We start from the raw sequence: 22,464 nt of genomic DNA on the forward strand, positions 1-22,464 counted from the left end.
TATGTTGTCTTTGTGTGCTCGTTGGTTTGCGGCTTATTTGCATAGACCAGTGACTTAAGAAAAGTGTTATTTACTAACAAGCGCAAAATACCTGATTTTAAAATACGTTCAATTGAAGGCTGCCCTCTTAAAGTCTCTGATCACGCAAAGTATGTCGGACTGGAAGTTATACTCAATCTAATTCCCCTAGACCTAATTGTTCAAGAATCTGCGCCCAAAAGTGCCCTAAGACTTTGTCAAACTAAAGTCTGGATAAACAGTTCCATAGGACATGCCCAGCCCAGATCCTTCATAAAGTTATGGGTCATAGTACTACAACAGACTATAAAATACCCGAACTTGATTTTCAAGAACCATTCCAGGCTGTCATTCCAAGCAGAGATTAATGGATAGATAATATACCATACTCCAGTGAGTCGTCAATAGCTATCTATACTGATGGCTCTAAAATGGACACTGGTGTAGGGGCAGGCTTCTATTCTGAAGCTCTCAAGTTAACCGCCTCGCTTAGACTTCCAAACTACAGTAGCGTCTTCCAAGCGGAGGTCCTGGCAGAAACAACAGCTGCTAAAAAGTTATCAATGATGGCGATACCACGAGCTGATATCACCTTTTACATTGATAACCAAGCGGCAATAAAAGCGATTACTGCAACTGAGGTAAAATCAAAGCTTGTTTCATGCTGCTGCGAAAAGCTTAAGGTTCTTTGCACACAACACAACATTAAACTCTGCTGGGTCCCAGGCCACATCGATATACTAGCCAACGAGAAAGCCGATGAATTAGCATGATTAGGGTCAATGCTTGACGTAAGCCAAGCTCAGCTAGTTAGCACTCCTACCTGCTATTTAAAACAGGAAATCTCAAAAAGAATAACGGTGTGGCACTACAAGAAAGATCTGGCCTTGTTTTAACAAACAAAGAATAGAAAGAATTATGCAGCTACACAAGGGATCACTTCGATCCTTTGTACCCATAATCTGTTAGGTTATCATATGAAAAAGATGAAAATCAGTTCAGATGATCTATTCAGAGGATGCTGTGACCAGGAGGTGCTGCATGAAGACACTCCGCACTTTATGTGTCACTGTCCCGCACTCTCCCATCAAAGGAAGAAACTGCTTGGCACCTATTTCTTCGGGGATTTAGAAGAACTCTCTAGTAAGCCAGGAACAAACATTCTGAACTTCGTCAAAGCTTGACTAACTGAACACATAGGTTTTCTTATTAGCTTGAGTACCAATACTCACGGGTATCACAATGGATCTTTATTGATCTAAGTGTGACGGTAAAGACATCAACTGTCAGCCCCTCAACCTAACCTAACCTAAGAAAAAGTATAAATGGGTCCAATCACGTCATCTTGGTGGCTAATTCTCATCAACTTGTAGTGAGATAACCATGAAACTGCCCGTGTAGAATAGCGATTGAGTCGTGAGCTGTACGTAGCTTCATCCTGTTGAAATCATATACCTTCGGTGTCTATATTTTACAATTTAGGCCACAAGAAGTTAGTGATTATCGACCTATCGACCTATAGCGATCACCGTTGACGGAAGGCCGGAATCATTTTCGTAAAAGGACGAATCGCTATAGCATCCAACCTAGAATTCATTCCAAACAATAACTTTATTCGGAGGCATCGTCACCTCGTGAATTTCATATGGATTAGTGTTGTCCCAAATCGGAACATTTTCTTTACTGTCATCGCTAAATATGATTTTGATTTTTCGATCAAAATTGGGATCAGCTTTTCTTTTCAAGTGCTCCAAAGTAATAAATTTTATCATTTGCGAGTTGCTTATTGAAAGACAATGTTTTGAGAAAGTAAAAATAATAATATGGCCGTCAAGACCAATTAAAAACCTATATTTTCCTTAAAGCCCACTTTCCATTTTTCAATAAGCGGAACTGAAACCAGATTGATATCCTTTTAATTTAAACAACAAAATCTTATTACCACAACACATATTTTGTATTGAATAATGATGTCAAAGCATTTTAATTATAAAAACCTTTTTAAGACCCATCATTGTCAATTAAAAAAAAAATAAAACCTTTTTTCCATTCACGGTATTATGAATCAAAATTGATTATTTTTGGTCATAATTGGGTTTCCCTACGAGTATTCGTGTAGCTGTCCCAATGACTTGGTTTCAATTTGAATGTCTCCTTCGATCGGTAACTTCCAAATTTGGATTTCTTCAAGTCTACAAAATCTAATTTCAATAAAGTTACCTGATTACACAATACCTTACCTACAAAAAGAGTCTGTAGTTTGTTGAGCCTGCAGTTTTACTTGCACCATTCAATTTCATTTCAACAAGTTTTGAAAAAGAAAAAAATATATATAAAATCGTATAAACTGCTAGTAAAGACATAGGCAACGCGATGGGATTATTCCCCGCAAAGATCCTCGATAAAACAGCCTCCAGCTGCAAAGCCAACGATTGGCTAAAAAATAATATTAACTTCCTGTTGTGCAGCAGCATTAGTTGCAGAGAGCAGCGCAATTGTAAAGTGGACACCATATTATTTTCTTTGATTATCTTAACTCAAAACATTATAGAGTGGTCTTCAGTGACGACGACGGCGACAAAGTTAAGAGTTAAGTCAATCCACATTTCACCATCACAGGAGATTCACATTGTTTGGCATTACAGCTTCAACTTTTAACACCCGCTCTGTCCTTCTTTTCTCTGCCTTCAATACCCTCTACGCCACCTCTCAATTTGTAATGATGTATACAAATAAGAAAATTGCATGTATGAATATGTAGGACGTGAGTTTGCGCTGCTAACCGATATTATTGTGATTATTGCATAACAGCTAAACAACAGCTTATTATTGTTACTTTTGCGATACTTGGGTTTTGATATAGACATTTGTATTGGTATTGGATAAGTTTGTTTGAATATCTTTTTTTCAATATTGTTTTTTCTAAAAGACTCCTGTAAGTTTGATCGTTGACAGTAACCAGGTTTAATTTATTTATTGAGTTTCTAAAGGTTTTTAAAACATTCATACCTTTAAGCCGTTAAAGCTACATCTTACATTGAAGCAGAAGCCTCCAGTTAGATAATATTTCAAACGTTTGGCATACGTATGTATTTTTGACAATTTTAAAGCTTTTGTTTGATTAAATGTGTCTACAGTAATTAAAAATGAGTATTAAGACTATAAATCAGCTTAACACTTATACTGTCTTGTCTAGTCTTTAAGACTTTTAAAATTTGTGTTGACATTTCGCAAATATAATGTTATGCCTATTTTATCAACGAAATATAGGCATAAAATGTATTGCCTTCACATCATAATTTTTATATTTTCAATATAATATCAATAATATAATTCAAATAATATAATTATCAATTTCAATTAAAATTGTTGATTTTGAAAACTAAAAAAAAAAAAAATTTTAAGTACTTACTTGATATAGGGAATATTTGCAGGTATGTGATACTTTGCCCCAGCATCGAAGTCTTTCTCTGAACGCAGTCGAGGTGGCTTAACTCCTCCATACCTTTCCCTTAAAATAGAAAACAGAATCAATATAAACGCTTTATATCTAACGATATCTTTTGAAAGATAGTTAAGCTAAATACTAAATATTGTATGTAGCATGTTGCAACAAAAATAAGGCATAAAGGTTTGTGTTTAGTTAGGAAATAAATTAGGTGGCGCAATAATCCATTGAGAACTAGGATCTAGTGACTTACAACTCTCAACCATTCCTGTTCCAGTTTTAATCCGAAGCCGAACGACTAATTTGAGATAGCACTTTTCATGACAATTATTGCTCTTGGAGGATTTATCCCTTCCCCGCAAGAGGCAGTTTCCGTGAAAAAAAAACTTAAGATGGCACAGGCATGAATTGAACCCAAGACCTCTGACATGAGGTTTATGTTTAAGCTCGTTTTAATGACTCTGAGATAACCTATTGTATACTATAAAACACACAACAATACGTTTATGACCAAATATCAATTCAAACACAAGGCTTCAGTTTTCAAAAGTGACGTTTTAGATATCTGGGCGCCATCATCGAAGCTTTTTACATAGGACATTTTATGTTAAACAACGTTGAAAACCGGATTAAAAAGTAAGATTTTAATTTACTTATCTATATCTGTTTTTCAAGATATGCCAAGATACCTTTAAGGTTTTATTCTGAAATTTGAAACGAAGTCACAACAATATGGTCAGGAGCTGAGGGCTAATTTTTGGTAGGAAACCAGTTGATACTTAAGTTGTAGTCAGTCTTAGTAAAGGTGATAACAGAAACATATGTCTGCAGGCTTTGTTTCTGAGAAAAAGTGCATCAAAAGTACAGCTTTTCCGAAAATTAAAAAGAAAACCACTTTATTTGCATTGCATCTTGACGTTTAATTTAATTTTAGTAATGGGATTTTGTTTGAAAGATATATTTGAACTAGTGCTTAACTCTTTACAACCTCGATTCAAATTGCCGAAGCTAGCATTACTGTATCGATTTCTATATCGTTTCTATCCCTTCTATTGTAACTCATTTCAAATACTTCAAATGTATACTGTAAATTGTAAATTGTAAATTGTAAATTGTAAATTGTAAATTGTAAATTGTAAATTGTAAAAAAAAGGTTTACCTCAAATCCCAAAAGTGACAATTCATCGAATCCTTCTTTGTCCGTCCACTATACAAATCATATCGCCAATTATCCAATGCCAATGCAAATGGCAAAAATGCAACTTTATCCAATGCCATTGTAAATAAATAGTTTATATCATAAGAATAATCATCCACAGATCTTTGAATCAATCCAATTGTTTGGAGATGTTTTAAAGTTGAAACCGATAAAGTAATAGCATCTCCAATAGCTTGATGAAATGCTGGAATTTCAATCTAAACTAGTTTCTTTCTTCGTATAAATAAATATAAAACAAACCTGGATTAGCTCCATTTCGAAAAACCTTGGGCTGATGTCGGTAAGCTAGAAAATAATGAATGTGCGCCATTTCGTGATGGACACTAATCAAACTCTTTTGATCGATATTAGCACACATTTTAATTCGATAATCGTGTCGATTGCAAAAATCCCACGCCGATGGTTCACACAAAACAACACGATCAAAAGGCTGTTGAAATATCGAATTCGAATAGAATTCCGGACCCAAGGCTGTAAAATTTATCGATGTGAAAAAATCCTCGGCTGTTCGATACATAGCAGCCGGAGAGAAACCGAATTCTTTCATTCTCTCCGAAACGTCAATTATTGTGCGTCCTGGATAGGGAATAATGATATCCAGGATATTCATCCATGATTGACCGAACATGTTGCCAAGAATATGCTCGGGAATGGGAGCATCGCGACTTATTTTCTCAGGACCGTAATATTCTCGCAGCTTCCGGCGAACATAGGCATGAAGAAGCTCGTAGAAAGGTCTAATTTCCTCCCATACCAACTCCAGGTCATCGTGAAAACTTCCTGATTCGTAGTTCATATACCAGAACTGACCGCCATCAGTCATATCTGGGGAAGACGTGTTGAGGAATGACTGTGAAAGTGATATTTTTTTTCAAAAACTTACTGTTTACCATTGCAACTTCGTTCATCACATCAATGAGCTGCTTGTAACTATCCCGCATTTCCCGACCGGCTTTTCTATGATACTCCGTCCAAGTGTATTCCAGTTCACCCCAGTCCCGACTCTCAGACATGATGTCCCTCAAATTCGGATAATATCGCAGGCCACACTGAAAGGGCTGTTGGTAGGCACAAATCGTAGCTTCATTGTAAAGAACTAGCATTTCATTTATCAATCGATTGTACTAAAAAGATCAAAATATTTATTAAAACTGACATAAGCACATCACATGTCGTACCCTATCTAATTGATCAAAGGGCAGGCTATTCGGCCCCGCTTCAGACAACAATTGCAATTGTCTATAAAGCTTTCGATCAAATATCAAATCTCTGTCGATTCTCTTAGATTGTTCAGCTACTCGACGTTGATATTCTGCATAACGTCGTTGGGCAAGGAGCTGCAATAAAAATATCACAATGTCATAAAAATGCCAAGCCACAGCAAATCCCTAGATCAAAAAATTCAGGCCAATGACAAGCCCTTGAAACCGGCACAAAACAAACATTATACGCCCCTTTGACCGCATTTCAGAAATCTTAACCACATGGTGACACGTAAGGTTCCCTCTGCACAACAACACACTCAACACTGATTAGATCACTTTGCGGAAAATTAAATAAAATAACTGGGAAATTTTCTCATACAACATGATCAAGATCGTGTACTCGAATCTTATATTCGCACGCGATGAATGTCAAGACAGAGATTATTTTTTTTATTTTTTTAATGTTAAGTTAAACTCACCGCTTCATTTTGAGTGAAATCATTTACATTTGTCTCGAAATTCCATTGAGCTGCAACATTTTCAGTGCACTCCTGTGATCCTTGATGATCAGTTTCAACTACAAAATTTCGCAGTTTTTCCATTTCTATTTGTGATCGACGTTCTTGTTCGAAACGATAACGATCTTCATTGATTTGATCATTGTTTAAATTATAACGATCACTTGAATTAAATCGATTTGGTTGATAGCGATCATCTTGATAACCTCTGTTTGGGTCTCGATTAGAGGTATATTGGTCGTTTGGATTGTATGGCTTTCGGGTGGTAAATTGATCCTGGTCGTTATTTCTTTTGAGATATTCCCGATCACGATACGGCTCATCACGGCTATAAGGAGAGTCCGAAGACCGGTTTAAGTACATGTTGGGGTAGTTTAAGCCATATCGCTGACGATCGTCGTAGGGTTGCCCGTTCTGTGAGAGGAAAGAATTTAGTACAAGTTTTTAAGGAATAACAATACTCACTCTAAAGTCATCCCCACGATCATCGCTACCATCATCCGCATAAGGGGGACCGAAGCGATCACTTCGATTGGCATCCTCGTAGTTAAGAGAATTTCCACCATTTTTAGGGGTATAACTATTAAAGACGATATCCGGTCTGGCTAAGGGTGTGGTTAATGGAGGTAGATCTAGTTGTGGGTAAGCGCGAATTACCAGGAGTTTTGTTATCATTAAAATCAAAACCGATATTTGTGTAGACATTTTTGTTTAATTTGTCTAAAGATCAAGGTCACTATACAAGATTAAGGATCAAAAAAGAAAATCTTTTGCGGAAAACGTCGTCGGATATCCACTTGAAAACTTCAACACGACTAATTCACGACTGGAAAGTAAGAAGCAAAAGTATGAAAAAACAAACAAAATGACAAAAACTTCAGAATAATTTATTGTCACGACTGTAGGTGGGGGTAAGTTATAATGACGAAGCCGACGACGACGCCACCGATACCAACTCAGCTCTATCTAGTTGCAATGAGCCTATGGGTATATTTATTTTTTAGCATATAACATGTGAAATTATTATCACAACAATATTGTATGCGGGTAGATTATTAGACAGTGGTAATAACCTCAATTTTTCTCAGCTTGTGTAGCTGTAAAAAAATGAATACTGAAATTAGTAATATTGTATTTAAGTGATATGAAAATTTCTCATAATGTTTAAGGGGTTAAGCTGTAGGATATTACACTTTGGAAAAGACCTGTACAAGCTAGACGAGGTTTGTATATAATGAACTTGGCATCTGTTGTACTAAGGGCTACTTTTTTACAACTTTAATCTTTTAACTTTAATTATTCCGACCCATATATCCTCAAATGGGTTGGTAATTTCTTTGGTATTCTACTCATCTGATTTATAAATTACAATCTTAAAGAGAGTTTTGTTTTTTAATCAAAAGTGAATATTTTACAGATTATTCTTTATGAACTAAGGTTTAAGTTACAAAAAAAAACAGTTAAACGAAATAGAACTATTCTAAATATTAAATTTTAATAAAAACAGCAGTTCGTACCTCAAATCTTTTGTTTCTTATCCCACAATTTTTATTTCAATAAGATTGATTTGTTCAAAATTCAAATTGATGTTTATTCTCTCCATTGTTTTTATGGTATGCTTTAAGGAATTTAAATAAAAATTTCGGATATTTGTGATTGCATATACCAAGGCGAATTTAAATAGTTTAGTTTTCCTTAGTAAATTTGACAAATGAAAATAATTCATTTGCTATAATTAACTGGAAAAAGCAACAGGTAAAAATTATATTCATTTATGCTTATTTTGCATATTTAGAAGATGATTAATTTTTACAGTTATTGAAAGGTATAACTCGCAGGCATTGTATTGAAATTATGAAAAAGTAAACAATTCTATGACGTTTTTAAAACGGGTTAGAATTGCTTAATGCATATTTTTACCACATGAACATTTAAATATGATTTTCTCATGAATCATCAATAATCACTCATGACTATTTTTTTTTAAACAATGTCAGATCAGTAAAATAAAATGTACATAAGCATTTTATGTATATGTATTTCTATATTTACTCTTTTTCTTAAATCATGTAGGAAATACAACTTTTGATTAGTCCGGGAAACATGTCAACGAAATTTGAATGCTGGAGGAATATAACATCATTCAAAACTGCCAAACGTGGTGTGGAACCATAACAAGCATCTTAAAACTCCTGTGCTTCATTGTTGCAACGAGGAAGATAAGCTCTATGTCAAAGCTTCACAGTTGATATCTGAGTTTTCTGAGACACCTTTAATATGCTAAAGTATTAGGAAAAGAGGGAAGGGTTGGATAGGAGGTGTCGGTGTACATTGATTTTGAATTCTTAACATTGTAATAGCATGGAAAGATAGAGTGTGACAAGGCGTTACATATTCGTGAAGTACGGCTAAAAATAAGTCTCTGTACCTCATAGTACGGTGAAGTCAATCCTCTTGGGCTTATCTCCAAGAGCCTTATTATAAAGGTAAAGGTTTTTATTATGTTTTAAAAATTCTATTGGTAAAGTAGCCAATGCGGCGGGCTTGAATAAATTGGAGCCCAGATCCCTAACTTTTGAACACTTTTTGTACCAGTTGGACCAGAAATAATGCAACGAGATGTCAATTATCTCGGGCTTATTCAGTAGATAAGCGACTTTACATACCCCCACAAAAAAAAGTAATGTGCCATACCACAAGCACAAAAAAACGAGGTTGTTTCGTTGGAAACAAAAATCATCCGCATTATTATCTTGCAATACAGGCCCAAGAAAAAGTAATTTATCGTGGCTCTAGCGTTCTCAGATTAATTTTTGAAGATATGTATATAGACCAATGATACCCAATCCCCATAGAAAACACAAAACAATGGCCTGATATATATATATATATAAAAAAATTCTAATAATTTCTATTATGATAACTCCAAATGCCACAATTTTGTTTATTAACGTAACCATTTAACCAAAAGTGAGCTTCATCACTTAAAAAAAATGTGTGGTGAAAATTGGAATTGTGGCCATCTTGTTTTGGAACTATTTAACGAATGTTTGACGCGCTAAATGATCGTTCGGCTTCAATTTCTGCACGAGTTTGATGCGTAAGCCCACAAAACGAGATCCTTCTTCAAAAACAGCTTCAATTGTTGCACGCGATGGCGGACGGATTTCGTCCATACTCTGGTCTGGTCCACAACAGCAATAGCATCTTTGGTGAGCATTCTACGACGCAGTATCTCTGAGATAGAATGCACATTATCCACTAGTGTTAACTTGGTGTGAAACTGCTTAATGGTTGCTCCAATTAACGACTTTGCTGGGCAATTATGTCGACCAACTATTGGACGCATTGCGAATCGATCCCTTATTTTGGTAATAAATTCTCGCGATTTGCAAACGTCTTTGGAAACAAAGGACATATGTCAAAAATGACCAACTCGAGTTTTTTGTCTATATTTTTTTATTTTATTTTCTTTTCAAATGCGCCTCCTTAATGAATAAATTATTTTCTTAAACTAAAAATACCCTATGTAATGTACATCATATGTTTTTTTTACTTTGTGTTCTGTTTTTTTAATTAAAACTAATGAAGGTAGTATAGTTAAGTTGTTTGGTTCATTGCTTTTTTCTATCAAACACATTCTGTAAAAATAAGAACAAAATATAAGAAAATGGAACACATAAGAGAAAAGAAATTAATAACTTACGATTTAACTCAACCCATCCAATTTCTTCTTTATTGAGTTGATTTATTGACTGTAACCATCCGTAGAGTGGTTTGAAGAACTCTAAAAATCCAGAAACATCTAATTGGTTGTCACCTGTTAGTGTGAAAAGTACTTCTTTCCAGGACTTTGATGAACCAAGTGACATTGCATTTCTGAAAAAAAAATACAAAATAAAATAAATTATTCATCGGAGCATCTTTAATTTCAATCTACAACCGAAAAAAGTATTGAATTAAATTGTCTTTCAATATAGACTTCCGAACATTGAATTTTGATACGGAAGCTATAGTTAAAGCTGTCCTTTATTTAATATGTTTTGTCAAATAACTATTGATGGACACAGCGTTCAAAAACTAGTGTAAATCATTTAAAGTTCACGCATTTTACTTATTTTGCCGATGAATCTAAACATCGCTTTGATTTGGGCTTTTACCCGTGTGCAAAAATTCAAAATGGATATACACAACGACGATAAGTGTTTTTAAATGAATTGTAAAGAAATTAGAAATGAACCTTCAATTAAGGTAGAAGTTAAAAAGCACACTTTGGATGTGTGCAAAAATGACATAATAGGAAAATCAAAAAGTGATGTCAGTAGCGTATTTTTGAGCATTGCTACGGAAGCAAGGAGGACGGGTTTTCTGGCCAACTATAGCAGGATTATGCATGAAGAGCAAACGAACATCAACGTTTCATCCCTGAAAGCCTACGAATCTAATCCAGAGGGAACGACGCCTAAGAGGAAGACCATGACTCAGGTGAAGCACGCAGGTGGGAGAAGACTATACTGCCACCTTAAGTAAGTAAGTAAATAATTTACGTACTCACCAAACAAATTTTAAATTAAAAACTTTACCTAAATTATCCCTGAAGTAAATTGTTTATAAATGTTTCAATCAAATGAATAGGTAATTAGTTTCCAATATATGTATTTAATACTTACAATACCAATGGTCCAATTTCCTTATGTCCTGAAAGATCACACAAATCCAAAGGATATGCATCATCACCCCTTCGATATTGACCAGTTTTTTCACAAAGCCGTTTGAATATTTGAAATTGTAAAATTATACTCATTGTTGGACTAAATTAAAAAAAAATTAAAATTAATTATTTATTTTATATTAAAATTATACAAAGATTTTAGCTAACCTTGAATAATTATCATCAACTTCTATCAATAGTTTTGATGGAGCATCGAATTGATCATGACTTCGTTGAACTGGAGGTTTTGCTCCGGTGAATTTTTCAGTAAGTTTCCAAAATTCACAATTGTCTAAATTTTCAATACGACCATCCAAAACATCAACTCGATATTTATCCAGAACATAAAATATTGGAATAAGAAATACATTCCGGAGACCCTATAAAATATCAATTTTTTTATAAATAAATAAATAAACTAGAATCAAACTCCTAAGAGTTAACAATAAACCTACCAGCAAATAAAGTCGATTTATCCTTCCTTCATATGAACTGTAAACTGGTCCTCCCATTCCAATTTTTTCCAGAAATCTAGGTGATGTTGCTGATAGAGTCATAGCCTTTCCAATAGCCTCACCAAAGTTAGGTAAGGGTTCCTCTTGAAACAAGGTTGGTTGATTACGATAAGATTTGAAGTAGTAGTAATCTGATACAGCTTCGAACATATTTGTGTAGCGTTCCTCATCAGCCATCGGACAGAAGGACAAGTTAATTTTATCAGAACTGTAGTATTTCCAAGTTTTTGACCAACAAGTCATCAATCGTTCATCGACATCAAATTTGGGCCTAGCGCTTTGGATCCAAAATGTTCTATAACAAAAATAAAACATTGCACTTAAAGTTTCTCAAGGCCTTTACTATAATAATATTTAAACGTACTGTGGAATTGATGGCATTCCAATTGATGTATAAAATCTAGCAGCTGTTTCAATTAATCCATAAGGTGTTGTTATATCTTTAGCTATTAGTCCTGCTGTAATGTTTACGAGTCCAACCAATGGATAAGGCAGATCAATTGTCCAATCACCATTCATATCCCGATATGAACTTCCAATGAATTTTTCTGCTAGATGTTGTGGATATGGCTCATTGAACCTAATCAAATCTGGACCATATTTTAACCTCAAAGCTGATCTCACAAATGCATGGAATTGTAGAAAAAGTGGACGTAAAATCAACATGACCTTATCTAAGGTTGCTATGACTTCTCCGGACTCGCCTTCAATGTCTCTTAGCCAGAAGTCTGAAGGTTTCAAGAAGCCTTAAGAACAAACGATATAAAAATAAACACAAAATAATTACAAACTCAATAAGAAGGTATATTATTTCTATGAAGTTATGTATATACCGAAAAATAAAATGAATTGAAATCTTGGACGAAAGAATGAAGAGAAAGAAGAAAAAAGGTAAGATAATGAAATAGGGGCAGAGAAAATAGAGAAGCATCAACAGAAAAACAGGATAAAAAAGGAAAATGGATGATGATCAAAACACATAAAACAAATATTAGAAATGTTCAAGCATGTCGAAAAGTAGAAGAACAACGGTAAGAAGAGTTACCCAAAATCCATCGTACTTACCATTCAAAGCCGCCGTTTTCTTATAAAGTTCCACAAATTTAGAAAATGCATACTTGCTTTTCGAGCCCGTCTTATCCCGCCACTCAAGCCAATAATACTTCAACTCTTCAACATTCATCGTATCATCAATTATTTCCTGAACTTCCGGAATCAGTCTCAGTGTGCAATTGTTTCGATCTCTAAACGAACACAATCCAACATTCTTATAGATTTCACTCATATTACCAATGATTTCATGCAAATCCATCTTCTCACTGTCATCCAAAGCATCATAGCCGGGTTCAGGAATTTGATCTAATTGCCTTTTCAGATTCGCATTTGTAACTTTTGCTCGTTTAAGCTTTGAAACAATACTTGCTACTCCCTTGATGTAGTCCATTGTTTCAAAAATTGGATCTTCAATATTTTCGGGTAATTGCTTTGGATCAGTGACTTCTTCCCGCCAATTATATTCAATTTGATTATTGTACAAAACCGCAAGGTGTTCGTTAACTTCATTAAGAAATTTTTCAACTACAACATTCGGGTCATCGGGAATCTGCTGGCAGGACGATACTACGACCAGAACCTGGAAAAGAATATAATTTATTTTATCACTTCAGGAAGTGAAATCTCTTGCAACAAACTTACCACAAAAATCAGTATTCTTAGAAAATTCATGGTGCGAGAATTTAAAATGTCATAAACTGCTCATGAAATCTGCAAATGAAAAGAAAAGAAATAAAATCATAAAAATTATAATTCAGCTCAAGTACATCAATAAAAATGAAAATATAGCAAGGAGCAAGTGTTAATTGGTCTTAGGTAATTGCCGGCACCTGATAATGCATGTTAAACAAACAGTACAAATTACTTTATCAGAAAAAATACAACAACATAAAAATCAAGCAGTTGCTTTGTAACCTCTAACCGTTTAAATTGTTCATCGCATTTATCTGAAGAAAATCTTGGTCAACAACTCAAACTGACAAATACCTTAAAACAGTGAGTTATAATTGTGTGAAATCAACCTAAATAGTCAGGAAGTACGTGTTGGGTTTTTAAGCATTCTAACACTCTGAGTTTAGCATAGGAATATCCATCTTGAACTCAGATACAGTCATAACAGCAACATATTAATTTTAAATCATTTAAGTTTCCAGTTTCCTTACCTGGTACCTCACCGTGGAACCAATTCATTTTTAAATTAGTCTTACAGCCAAAAATACAATTTTACCTTCCCGACTATATAATAAGGCATCCCAACATGAATTGTTTATTATTTGATTGCTCTGTTTGATATCATGCTTCAGCCCATGCAAGATTCAGCATCAATACCTACCTAAACTAACCTATGCAATTATTCTTAGATTAACCAGTTATACCAAGTCCAGGTTAAGGCCACTTAAACAAACAAACCCCAACTTTTGAGACCAAGCTCAAACACTAACTTCAAAGTTGGTTCAATTACTTATGTATGTTTAAACAAAAACTTATAAGATACATACATATTTAATTATTACTGCCTCAGGTGATAATCTTATTAACAAAAAAAAATATCATTAAAATTGTTTTGATAAATTTAAATTTAATTCATGCATTTTTAATTAATTTCTCATTATACTAAAGTTGAATGATAGAGCTTTAAAATGTGGAGGATAGAAATGTAGCATTATAATGGTCAATAAATAGGAAGGTAGTAATAAATTAATCATTTATAAGAGATATTAAATTTTTTTTTTTTTTAAGTGAGAATATCATTAAGATTCTTCGTAGATTTCGTGTTTACCTGAATTAAAAAAGTACTTAAATTTTGTATCTTCTTAAAGGAGAATTAATATTATACAGGTATATCAAGCTGTTAAAAAATAATACTTTTTAAAAATAAAACTGAATAATTTATTCTAATTGGAAAAATATAAATGGTGAACACAAACCAGATTAACTGCAACATTTTTGTTAGACGAATATTTGTATTTCTTAAAATCTATTGAAGATGGGATTTAAATGATCACAAAGCGAAATTATTGAACATGTGACATTAAAATGAAGTCAACGTATAATTCTTATTGCGTGGTACTGAATTTAAACTAAAAATAAATGCTTTTCAGTTGTTTTATTTATTTTTGTTAAGGTTTTATTAATACAGAGTTTATTTAAACAACTTCATTTAAAAAAGTCAAGTTTAAGTCAATTTTTGTAATGACACGAAATATTCAATAATTTTCACGTCCAAAAAAAAAATAAACAAGTGGCCAAAATGAGAGATTACCTAAAAATCAATGAAATGAGAAAAGTGCGTATGCGCCACAGTACACTATCACACAATTTTTAAATAATTATATTTTTATTTATCACTGAAATAAGGCTGCCGCGTGAATTTGTTTCACTTCTATGTAGGTTAGTTTAATTTTTTGATCACCAGGAAACTCAAAAGTGTTTCACTTTTACTTACTTAAAGTGGCGCTACAACCTGGGGCGGACCTGGGCCTCAACCTCAACCTCAGCCAGCTAGCTAGCTGTCTTCAGTTTCACACGCCAAGTTGGTTGAGGTCTTAACCCGCCTGAGTGCGCCACCTGACTCGCGGTCTTCCTCTACTGCGCCGTCCCTCGGAATTGGATTCGAAGACCTTCCGGGCTGGAGCGTTGATGTCCATTCGCTCTACATGACCTAGCCATCTAAGCCGTTGGACTTTAATTCTGCTAACTAAGTCAGTGTCGATGTACGGACCTTACAGTTTATCATTATATCTTCTCCTCCATTCTCCATCTATGCATACGGGACCAAAAATCACCCGAAGAATTTGTCTCTGGAAGCATCCTAAGACGCTCTTATCTTTCTTTGACAGGGTCCAGGCCTCAGTGCCATAAATGAGAACCGGGATGATGAGTGTCTTATATATGGTGATCTTAGATGCTCGAAAAAGAACTTTACTTCTTAATTGCCTTATGAGTCCAAAAAAGCATTGATTTGCAAGAGTTATTCTTCGTTTGATTTCAGCGCTGGTGTCGTTGTCTGTGTTAATAGCGGTGCCTAGGTAGACAAAGTCCTTAACTACATTAAAGTTATAGCCGTCCATGATGACGTCAAATATCATCTGCGTATCCGAGTAATTGGATGGACCTTTGGAAGATTGCGCCTCTAGTGTTGACGGTTGAGTTTTACACAATTCTTTCCACAACGATATTGAAGAAGTCGCATGACAGTGCGTCGCCTTGTCTAAAACCTTTTCTGACATCAAATGCATCGGTGAGATCTTTTCCGACCTCGATAGAGCAGCGTGCATTCTCCATCGTCATTCTGCACAAACGGTTAAGTTTGACAGGGATGCCAAAACTAGACATTGCTCTGTAGAGCTCTTCCCTATGGATGCTGTCATACGCGGCTTTAAAATCGATAAACAGATGATGGGTACCGCTTTGAAGCTCCTGAGTTTTTTCCAAGATCTGCCGTAGTGTGAATATTTGGTCGATAGTGGACTTTCCTGGTCTGAAGCCACACTGATAAGGATTTATCAGGTTGTTGATGAACTGATGCCTCTGTAGTTGGTGCAATTTAGAGAGTCTCCTTTTTATGTATCAGGCAAACTATGCTGAGATTCCACTCATCGGACATGCTTTCTTGCGAGCATATTTTGCAGATGAGTTGGTGCACGATCCCTACCAAGTCATCGCCTGCTGCTTTGAATAGTTCGGCAGCGATGCCGCCAGCTCTTTGTATGACTTCAGTTTAGACTAACACTAACACTTTTAGTCTCATAAAATTAAGTAAATGAGCTTCCGTTTAATCTTCGCCAAACAGTATAAACAGTTAATTGATTTTTGTTTTACTTTTGACAATACATACTCTTAATTTGAATATGCATGAGTTAATTTAGGCCATAATATAGTTTTTTTTATTGATTACTATCACCAGTGATACACTAAGATCATTGCATAGACCTTCAATTAAGTTATAAGTTCCATTAGCGAAAGATTATACTTATTCCTCTCTTGTTCTAAAACCAGTATTCTCAATACGAATATTTATTTAGAAATAATACCATTTATTCTTTATTAAACTTTGCTGTTCGATGCTACCACGCACCGCCCAGCCGGCCGTACCCTGCCCTGCACTGTTTAGATAACATTATATTTATGGAAAATAAACAACAAATTATAATTTAAAAGCTAATCAATAAAATACACATAATCTTTTAAATAAAAATGAATTCTTACTCCATTTGCCATGTTAGCAACAGGGAATGTAAATGCTTTACTTTGATCCTCATTTCAGACTACTACATTTACCATAATATTTTAATATTAATTTAGTAAGTAATAAATAAGGCCTTTAAAAAAATAAGGTCTCAAAAAAAAAATGTCTGCATTTTTATTGTACATAAATTCATGATTTGTTGAAGAATTACACTTTTTATTATTAATAATGGGAAAATAATATACAAAAGAAATGGTTCGTTTTTTGAACGAACTAAGTGAATGTTAAAACCATTTCTTCCGATAATTGATTTTCCCGGTATTTTATATTTTTTGAGATGAGTTCTTTCTTAGGTTGTGAGTGGTCTTAGGATGAGCTAAGTCAGAGTATGAACAGTGGAACTGTTTATCACGGGGGTGGCGACATCTCTCAGGGACAACTCGTAAGGGAAACAAAAACTCATCCCAAGGAAAATGTATAACTTGCAATCAATTCTATGGGAAATTAATGGTTTATCATCTTTCCTAATTCCATTTTTATCATCTTTCCTAATTTTAATTTTTAGGGTTAATTCAAATGATTTTTTAATGTTTCGTCATCGTTGATGAAGAACTTTTTACCAGAATTTTTTTTTAAAGAAATATGCTACCCTAGGGGAAGGTTTACATTACAGGAATACAGGAAACATGATGAAAAGCATAGTCTCTGGTTATAAGAAAAAATGATGTGTATGCTCGGGTTATAGATACTCCCAACTAAAGAAAGGGCAAGACGTATTAAGACTTACTTTAGAGAGCTCGAGATAGAAAAATAACTCTGAATAACTTTTCTTGCGAAAATAATTTTTGTTGTGTGATAGCTACCGCATGGGTATACGAAAGTGCCAACTACTTAAAACTTTGTGTTTGAACATTTCTTGGTCCTTAAGCCTTTGGATGAGTTATTCATTTGCAATTAAAAAGGTTTTTTTCATGTGATGGGTACGCTTTTACGATAAATTGTACGTATTTATTTAAGTCAATTTCAAATTAATTTTTGAAAACTTTATTATTTGAATTTGTACATGAACTGTCCCCTGAATACGAATAGTACCAACAAGTTAAGAAGGCTACGTCCATCCCATGAGTACGTTCAATAAATTAAATTTTCAAATGATTTTAACCTTTAAAATGAAAAAAAAGTAGCAAAGTGGATTAGGGAAGGTATTTTGGGTTTAAGGATTCAAATACTAACTTATAAGACTAGTTTAAGCATTGAAATATCTGCGTCTTGCTTTACCAGTGTGTTGCAAAGTGCTGCAGTATGGATCACTAAAAATTGTATCACACTGACCATCTTAAGCAAAGATTTTTAAAATTAATTTTAAGTTTTTTTTATTAGTTCTTTGAATTACAAAATACCTATTTATGCTGAGATATAGAACTGAATCTAATAAAATATTTCTGTATGCTTTAAAATGTTTTTGCCTACATATTTGCTTGAAAATTTGTTATTATATTTTAATTCTCACAAATATATCATAAAATTTTCTTCCCTTTTCCTTTTGAAATAGATACTATGGCATTAATTAGTTTCAAAACTGCATTATTTTTAACTTCCCATAGGAAGTTATTGTAATTTGTCCGATTTGTTATATTGAAAATTTTAACATTTCTCGACGTTTCAAGGTCCCTAGAGTCGAAATAAAATTGTTTTAAAAAGATGTCTGTGCGTGCGTGTGAACGTACGTCCGTATGTCCGTACGTTCGCGACGTTTTTTTCGTCGTCCATAGCTCAAGAACCAGAGAAGATAAATAAATTTTGTATTACAGATAATAATGCAGCAAGTTGCAAAAAGGGCTCTCAAGAAAATTGCGTAGATGGTTTCTTTACCACAGCAGTTTAAAAAAAAATGTGACAATTTTGGTTAACCCTAAATATACCACGAACCAATCACGCTAGAGACTTGAATTAAATTTTATATTATATAATATATATTGTAACTTGATACCAAACAAACATATTTAAGGAAAAAAATCCAATCAACGGTTTTTTATAAATCAAAAGAAACTGAAAAAAAAATGTGTCACCTCGAAAATTTTACGAATAATAACTGATATCATCTCCAAAACCGAAAAATAACGTTTTTGACAATTTTTGTATAAAAAATAAAAACTAAATAAATAAAATAAATTACTCAAAGTTGGTAAAAATTAATTTTCGACTCAAATATCTTTTCAAAAATTTGAGATTATGGCTTCCGACTAATTTAAACTTATAAAAAATATTGTTTTCAACATTCGGAAACATTTTGAGAAAAATCGCATAAACAGTTTTTTTACAAAAAAAAAACCTAAACGAAATGTTTAATAAAATTTGGGAAAAATTGATTTTAGATTCATATATCTTTTCGTAACTTTAAAATATTGGCTTTAATTTACTTTTATCTTGAAAACCATATTGTTTTCAACATTCAGTAAAATTTTGAGAAAAATCTAATTGACAGTTTTTTACAAAAAATAAAAACCTAAAAAGAACAAAACTAAAACTTGGTAAAAATTTACTTTTTAATCAAAAAGCTTTTTCAAAAATTAAAATATTATCTTCAACGTTCTTTTAATTTATAAAAATTATTGTTTATGATATTCAGTAGTTTTTTTATAAAAATCCAACAGTGCGTTTTTTCATAAAAAAATAAAATCTACCAGAAATAGAACGCAAATTTGGTAAAAATGGATGATCTGTTCTTCATATCTCTCAAATAAATTCGTTCAATTTGTAAAAATTTAAGAAATGCTACTAAATTGGTTATAAATTGTTTTCGACTAAAAATCTATTTAACAAAACTAGATTGTCCAAATAAAATATTTCTTTATATGAAAAATATTGTTGGCAATTGTAAAAATTTTAAGAATAATTCAACTGACAACTTTCTTAACCCAACAAGAAAGCCTACAAACTTTAAAGCAAGACAAATCAACAACATGATGGGAAGTTATTAGTGTGGGTCGCATCCCAGCCTCTTTTTTGCATATAAATTTGTCGTTCAGTTTTTGGAACTTTAAATGTTTAGATCCTTATCATGATATGTGACACCAACTTTAGTGTTGTTTCTTTGTTCCTCAATTTATTTTGTATTATGTTTCCATAATATAACTTGTTTTTTAGGCTCAGGGCTCAAATAACTTTAATAGCTAAACAAATTTACATATTGCCATCAGCATTACCATTTAATATCAACAAATTAACAATCTATTATTTGTTTTTCTTTTTGTTTTGAAAAACGATTTTGTCTCAACGACCTGTTCGTTGTCGTCACCCAATACTTCAACAACGGAATTAAAATTATACAATTCATCTTATAAACTCAATCGCACTTACAATCAATAAAATTAACAATATAATTTGACTTTGAATAGCGCTTGTGTGTTCAATTAATTTAAAAAAAAAAACTTTATTATATGAATAATTACGGAAACCATTATAAAAAAACACAAATAATCACAACCATTTTTCATTTAAATGCCTTCATTCTTTTTATTTTTTGATCAAAATTATCTTGGGCTAGTGGGCATTTCATTTTATGGAAATATCATCAATGGAGAATAAGTGATTCATTGTCAAAGCATTTACATAAATATTATGAAATTTCCTTGCGCAACTTAAAAGCGTGTCTTCCAGTATAAACTCGCTTACCAATCAAAACAACAATCAAGATGACACATTTCTACCTTGACTTATGAATGTACATAGGTACATTAATGTAAATTTCATGCGTAAATAATAAGATAACTCGCAAAAAGACACACAATCATCACCAGCAACAACTTTCGGATAACTTTCCATTTCCGCCCAGATTAAGCCAAATGGACTTCCAACGCGTTTAAAAAAAACGATATCAACTTATTTCAATCTTTGTGTGATGTGTAGAAATCACACTTAAATTAACATGAGCGTGAACAATAAAAAGAAAAAAACTATTTAAAAATGTTAATTTTTTCCAATAAAAATCCAAAAATGCAACACTCTTGCCCTTGACCGGTCGAAATAAGTCACACAAATATCTTAAAGTTTTACTGAAATTTTACCTGATATCGCACGCAGCACAAAAATGTAGAAATACTTGTAAAGTTAGGTACTATCTAAATATTGCGGTTGCGGTTTGAACGACCAGAGGAGCAACCTTGCTTTGGCTTATTATCACGACGCGATGTTAAATTATATTATCATCCAACTTGTAGTTATTTTATTGTTTAAAAACCATCATCGCATCGTTGAGATAAAATTCTCACACTATCTGCCTATATTATAGGTTCAAAACAAAGCTACATGAGTTTCACTCAAAAATCACTCAAGATGTGTAGGCTGCTTGGTATAATTGATATGAGAATGTATTTTTCAAATTCCACTCAAAATTTCACTCAAAACAATTTAATTTTGTTGAGATTATAAAGTTCAAGGATAAAATAAGTCAAGATCACTCATTTATAATTTATGCCCTGAAACCAGATTATTATTTATCTAATCATGTTTTAAGACAAAAAAATATCTCTGTTTTAATTATTTGTCTATAAAATGTCTACGCGAATATTTTTAGTTGATAAATTCAAGGTCTCCTCCTTCTTGCGGAGCGAGTTTCATCCATAAAAATTCTCTAATTTATGTTCAAACACAAAAAAGACAACAACAAAAATGTTAAAATTTTCACACTACAAAAATTGAATACAAAACAGGTTCCCCCAGCCCCAACAAACTACTCACAACTTTTACTTCTTCGAGTTCGAATCAAGGAAAACAAAAAACGTTCAATTAGCGACTAACAAAATAATAAGCGAAACAGAAGTTCTTTGATATAAAATCGTAATTTTATACAAACAACACGAAGAGGGAAAGTTAATTAAATTTGGCCAAGAGCCGGCAAGACGCAAGAGCTCAACCTCATAAAAATCTCACTCACGTCATTCATATGAAGATGTGTGACTCTCTGATGATAGCTTTAGGTTTCTTCAGATGACTTTCGAAAATTTTCAGGTTAATTCCGAAGATATGATTGGTTTTGATTTTGTTTTTCACGAAAGGTATTTCTGTGAGATCGGAAGTCACCGTTTGAAAAAATGTCTGTTACCACACGCGCGAATGGCTAAATGAAGACTGAGGCTGAGAATGAGCTGAGCGAGTCTTACCGAGTTGCGATGACTTTGCTTCCATTTACCAAGTTGTAAGTTACTTGGTTTTGGTAAAGCCAAACCTAACAGCTTTTTGGTTTAATGTATATCGAAGTTAGTTTGTTGTGGTCTCTATCTGGAACACAAGATATACCTAACCTACGTTTACTCTTCAAGACGCCAATACAAGTCCGTGGAGGTAGCGCGCACGTTGCACGGTAGCTTCGATAGTTGCTCGTCGCGCCTGCGCCGCCAGCGGCTGTCGATATGGTACATTGAGTATTGTTACACTCAAACAAAATGCTTTCAGGTAGTTTAGCTGCAATTATTTACCCCATTATGGTGCATTGGCACACTTTAGGATTCTTGCATTGGAGCAGCGCGCGGTTGCCATAATCTTAGATTCCGTGGAGCACTTTATGATTGGTGAAAATCAAAACAACT

General features: G+C 33.5%; 2 protein-coding genes across 4 annotated transcripts in view; both read right to left on the reverse strand.

Moving 5' to 3' along the window:
* Window positions 1-7,354, reverse strand: part of LOC129938852 (angiotensin-converting enzyme) — a 193,021-nt gene extending 185,667 nt beyond the window's left edge. The window contains exons 1-7 of one of the 2 annotated variants that reach the window (XM_056046655.1): window positions 6,874-7,352; window positions 6,370-6,822; window positions 5,864-6,022; window positions 5,569-5,809; window positions 4,926-5,510; window positions 4,626-4,869; window positions 3,431-3,529 (exon numbers count right to left, since the gene is read on the reverse strand). In XM_056046655.1, the coding sequence (XP_055902630.1) occupies window positions 3,431-3,529; window positions 4,626-4,869; window positions 4,926-5,510; window positions 5,569-5,809; window positions 5,864-6,022; window positions 6,370-6,822; window positions 6,874-7,113 (2,021 nt within the window). In that variant the 5' untranslated portion in view covers window positions 7,114-7,352. Of the gene's footprint in view, window positions 1-3,430; window positions 3,530-4,625; window positions 4,870-4,925; window positions 5,511-5,568; window positions 5,810-5,863; window positions 6,023-6,369; window positions 6,823-6,873 lie in introns of both variants that reach the window. The other variant, XM_056046657.1, reaches the window with a different exon arrangement.
* A 2,495-nt stretch (window positions 7,355-9,849) lies between these two features.
* LOC129941328 (angiotensin-converting enzyme) lies at window positions 9,850-21,989 on the reverse strand. Of its 2 annotated transcripts, none has more exons than XM_056049928.1 (9): window positions 21,813-21,989; window positions 13,330-13,398; window positions 12,700-13,267; window positions 11,999-12,380; window positions 11,575-11,929; window positions 11,288-11,499; window positions 11,079-11,219; window positions 10,115-10,287; window positions 9,850-10,049 (listed from the first exon to the last, which is right to left on the reverse strand). In XM_056049928.1, the coding sequence occupies exons 2-9, from the start codon at window positions 13,357-13,359 to the stop codon at window positions 10,039-10,041; spliced, it is 1,872 nt and encodes a 623-aa protein (XP_055905903.1). In that variant the 5' UTR covers window positions 13,360-13,398; window positions 21,813-21,989; the 3' UTR covers window positions 9,850-10,038. The 2 variants fall into 2 exon arrangements, with proteins under 2 accessions (XP_055905903.1, XP_055905902.1); XM_056049927.1 differs by lacking the exon at window positions 21,813-21,989 and adding an exon at window positions 20,944-21,095.
* Between the last annotated feature and the right edge of the window lie 475 nt (window positions 21,990-22,464).

This window comes from Eupeodes corollae, chromosome 1 (assembly GCF_945859685.1).
Source record: "Eupeodes corollae chromosome 1, idEupCoro1.1, whole genome shotgun sequence".
Taxonomy (NCBI): domain Eukaryota; kingdom Metazoa; phylum Arthropoda; class Insecta; order Diptera; family Syrphidae; genus Eupeodes; species Eupeodes corollae.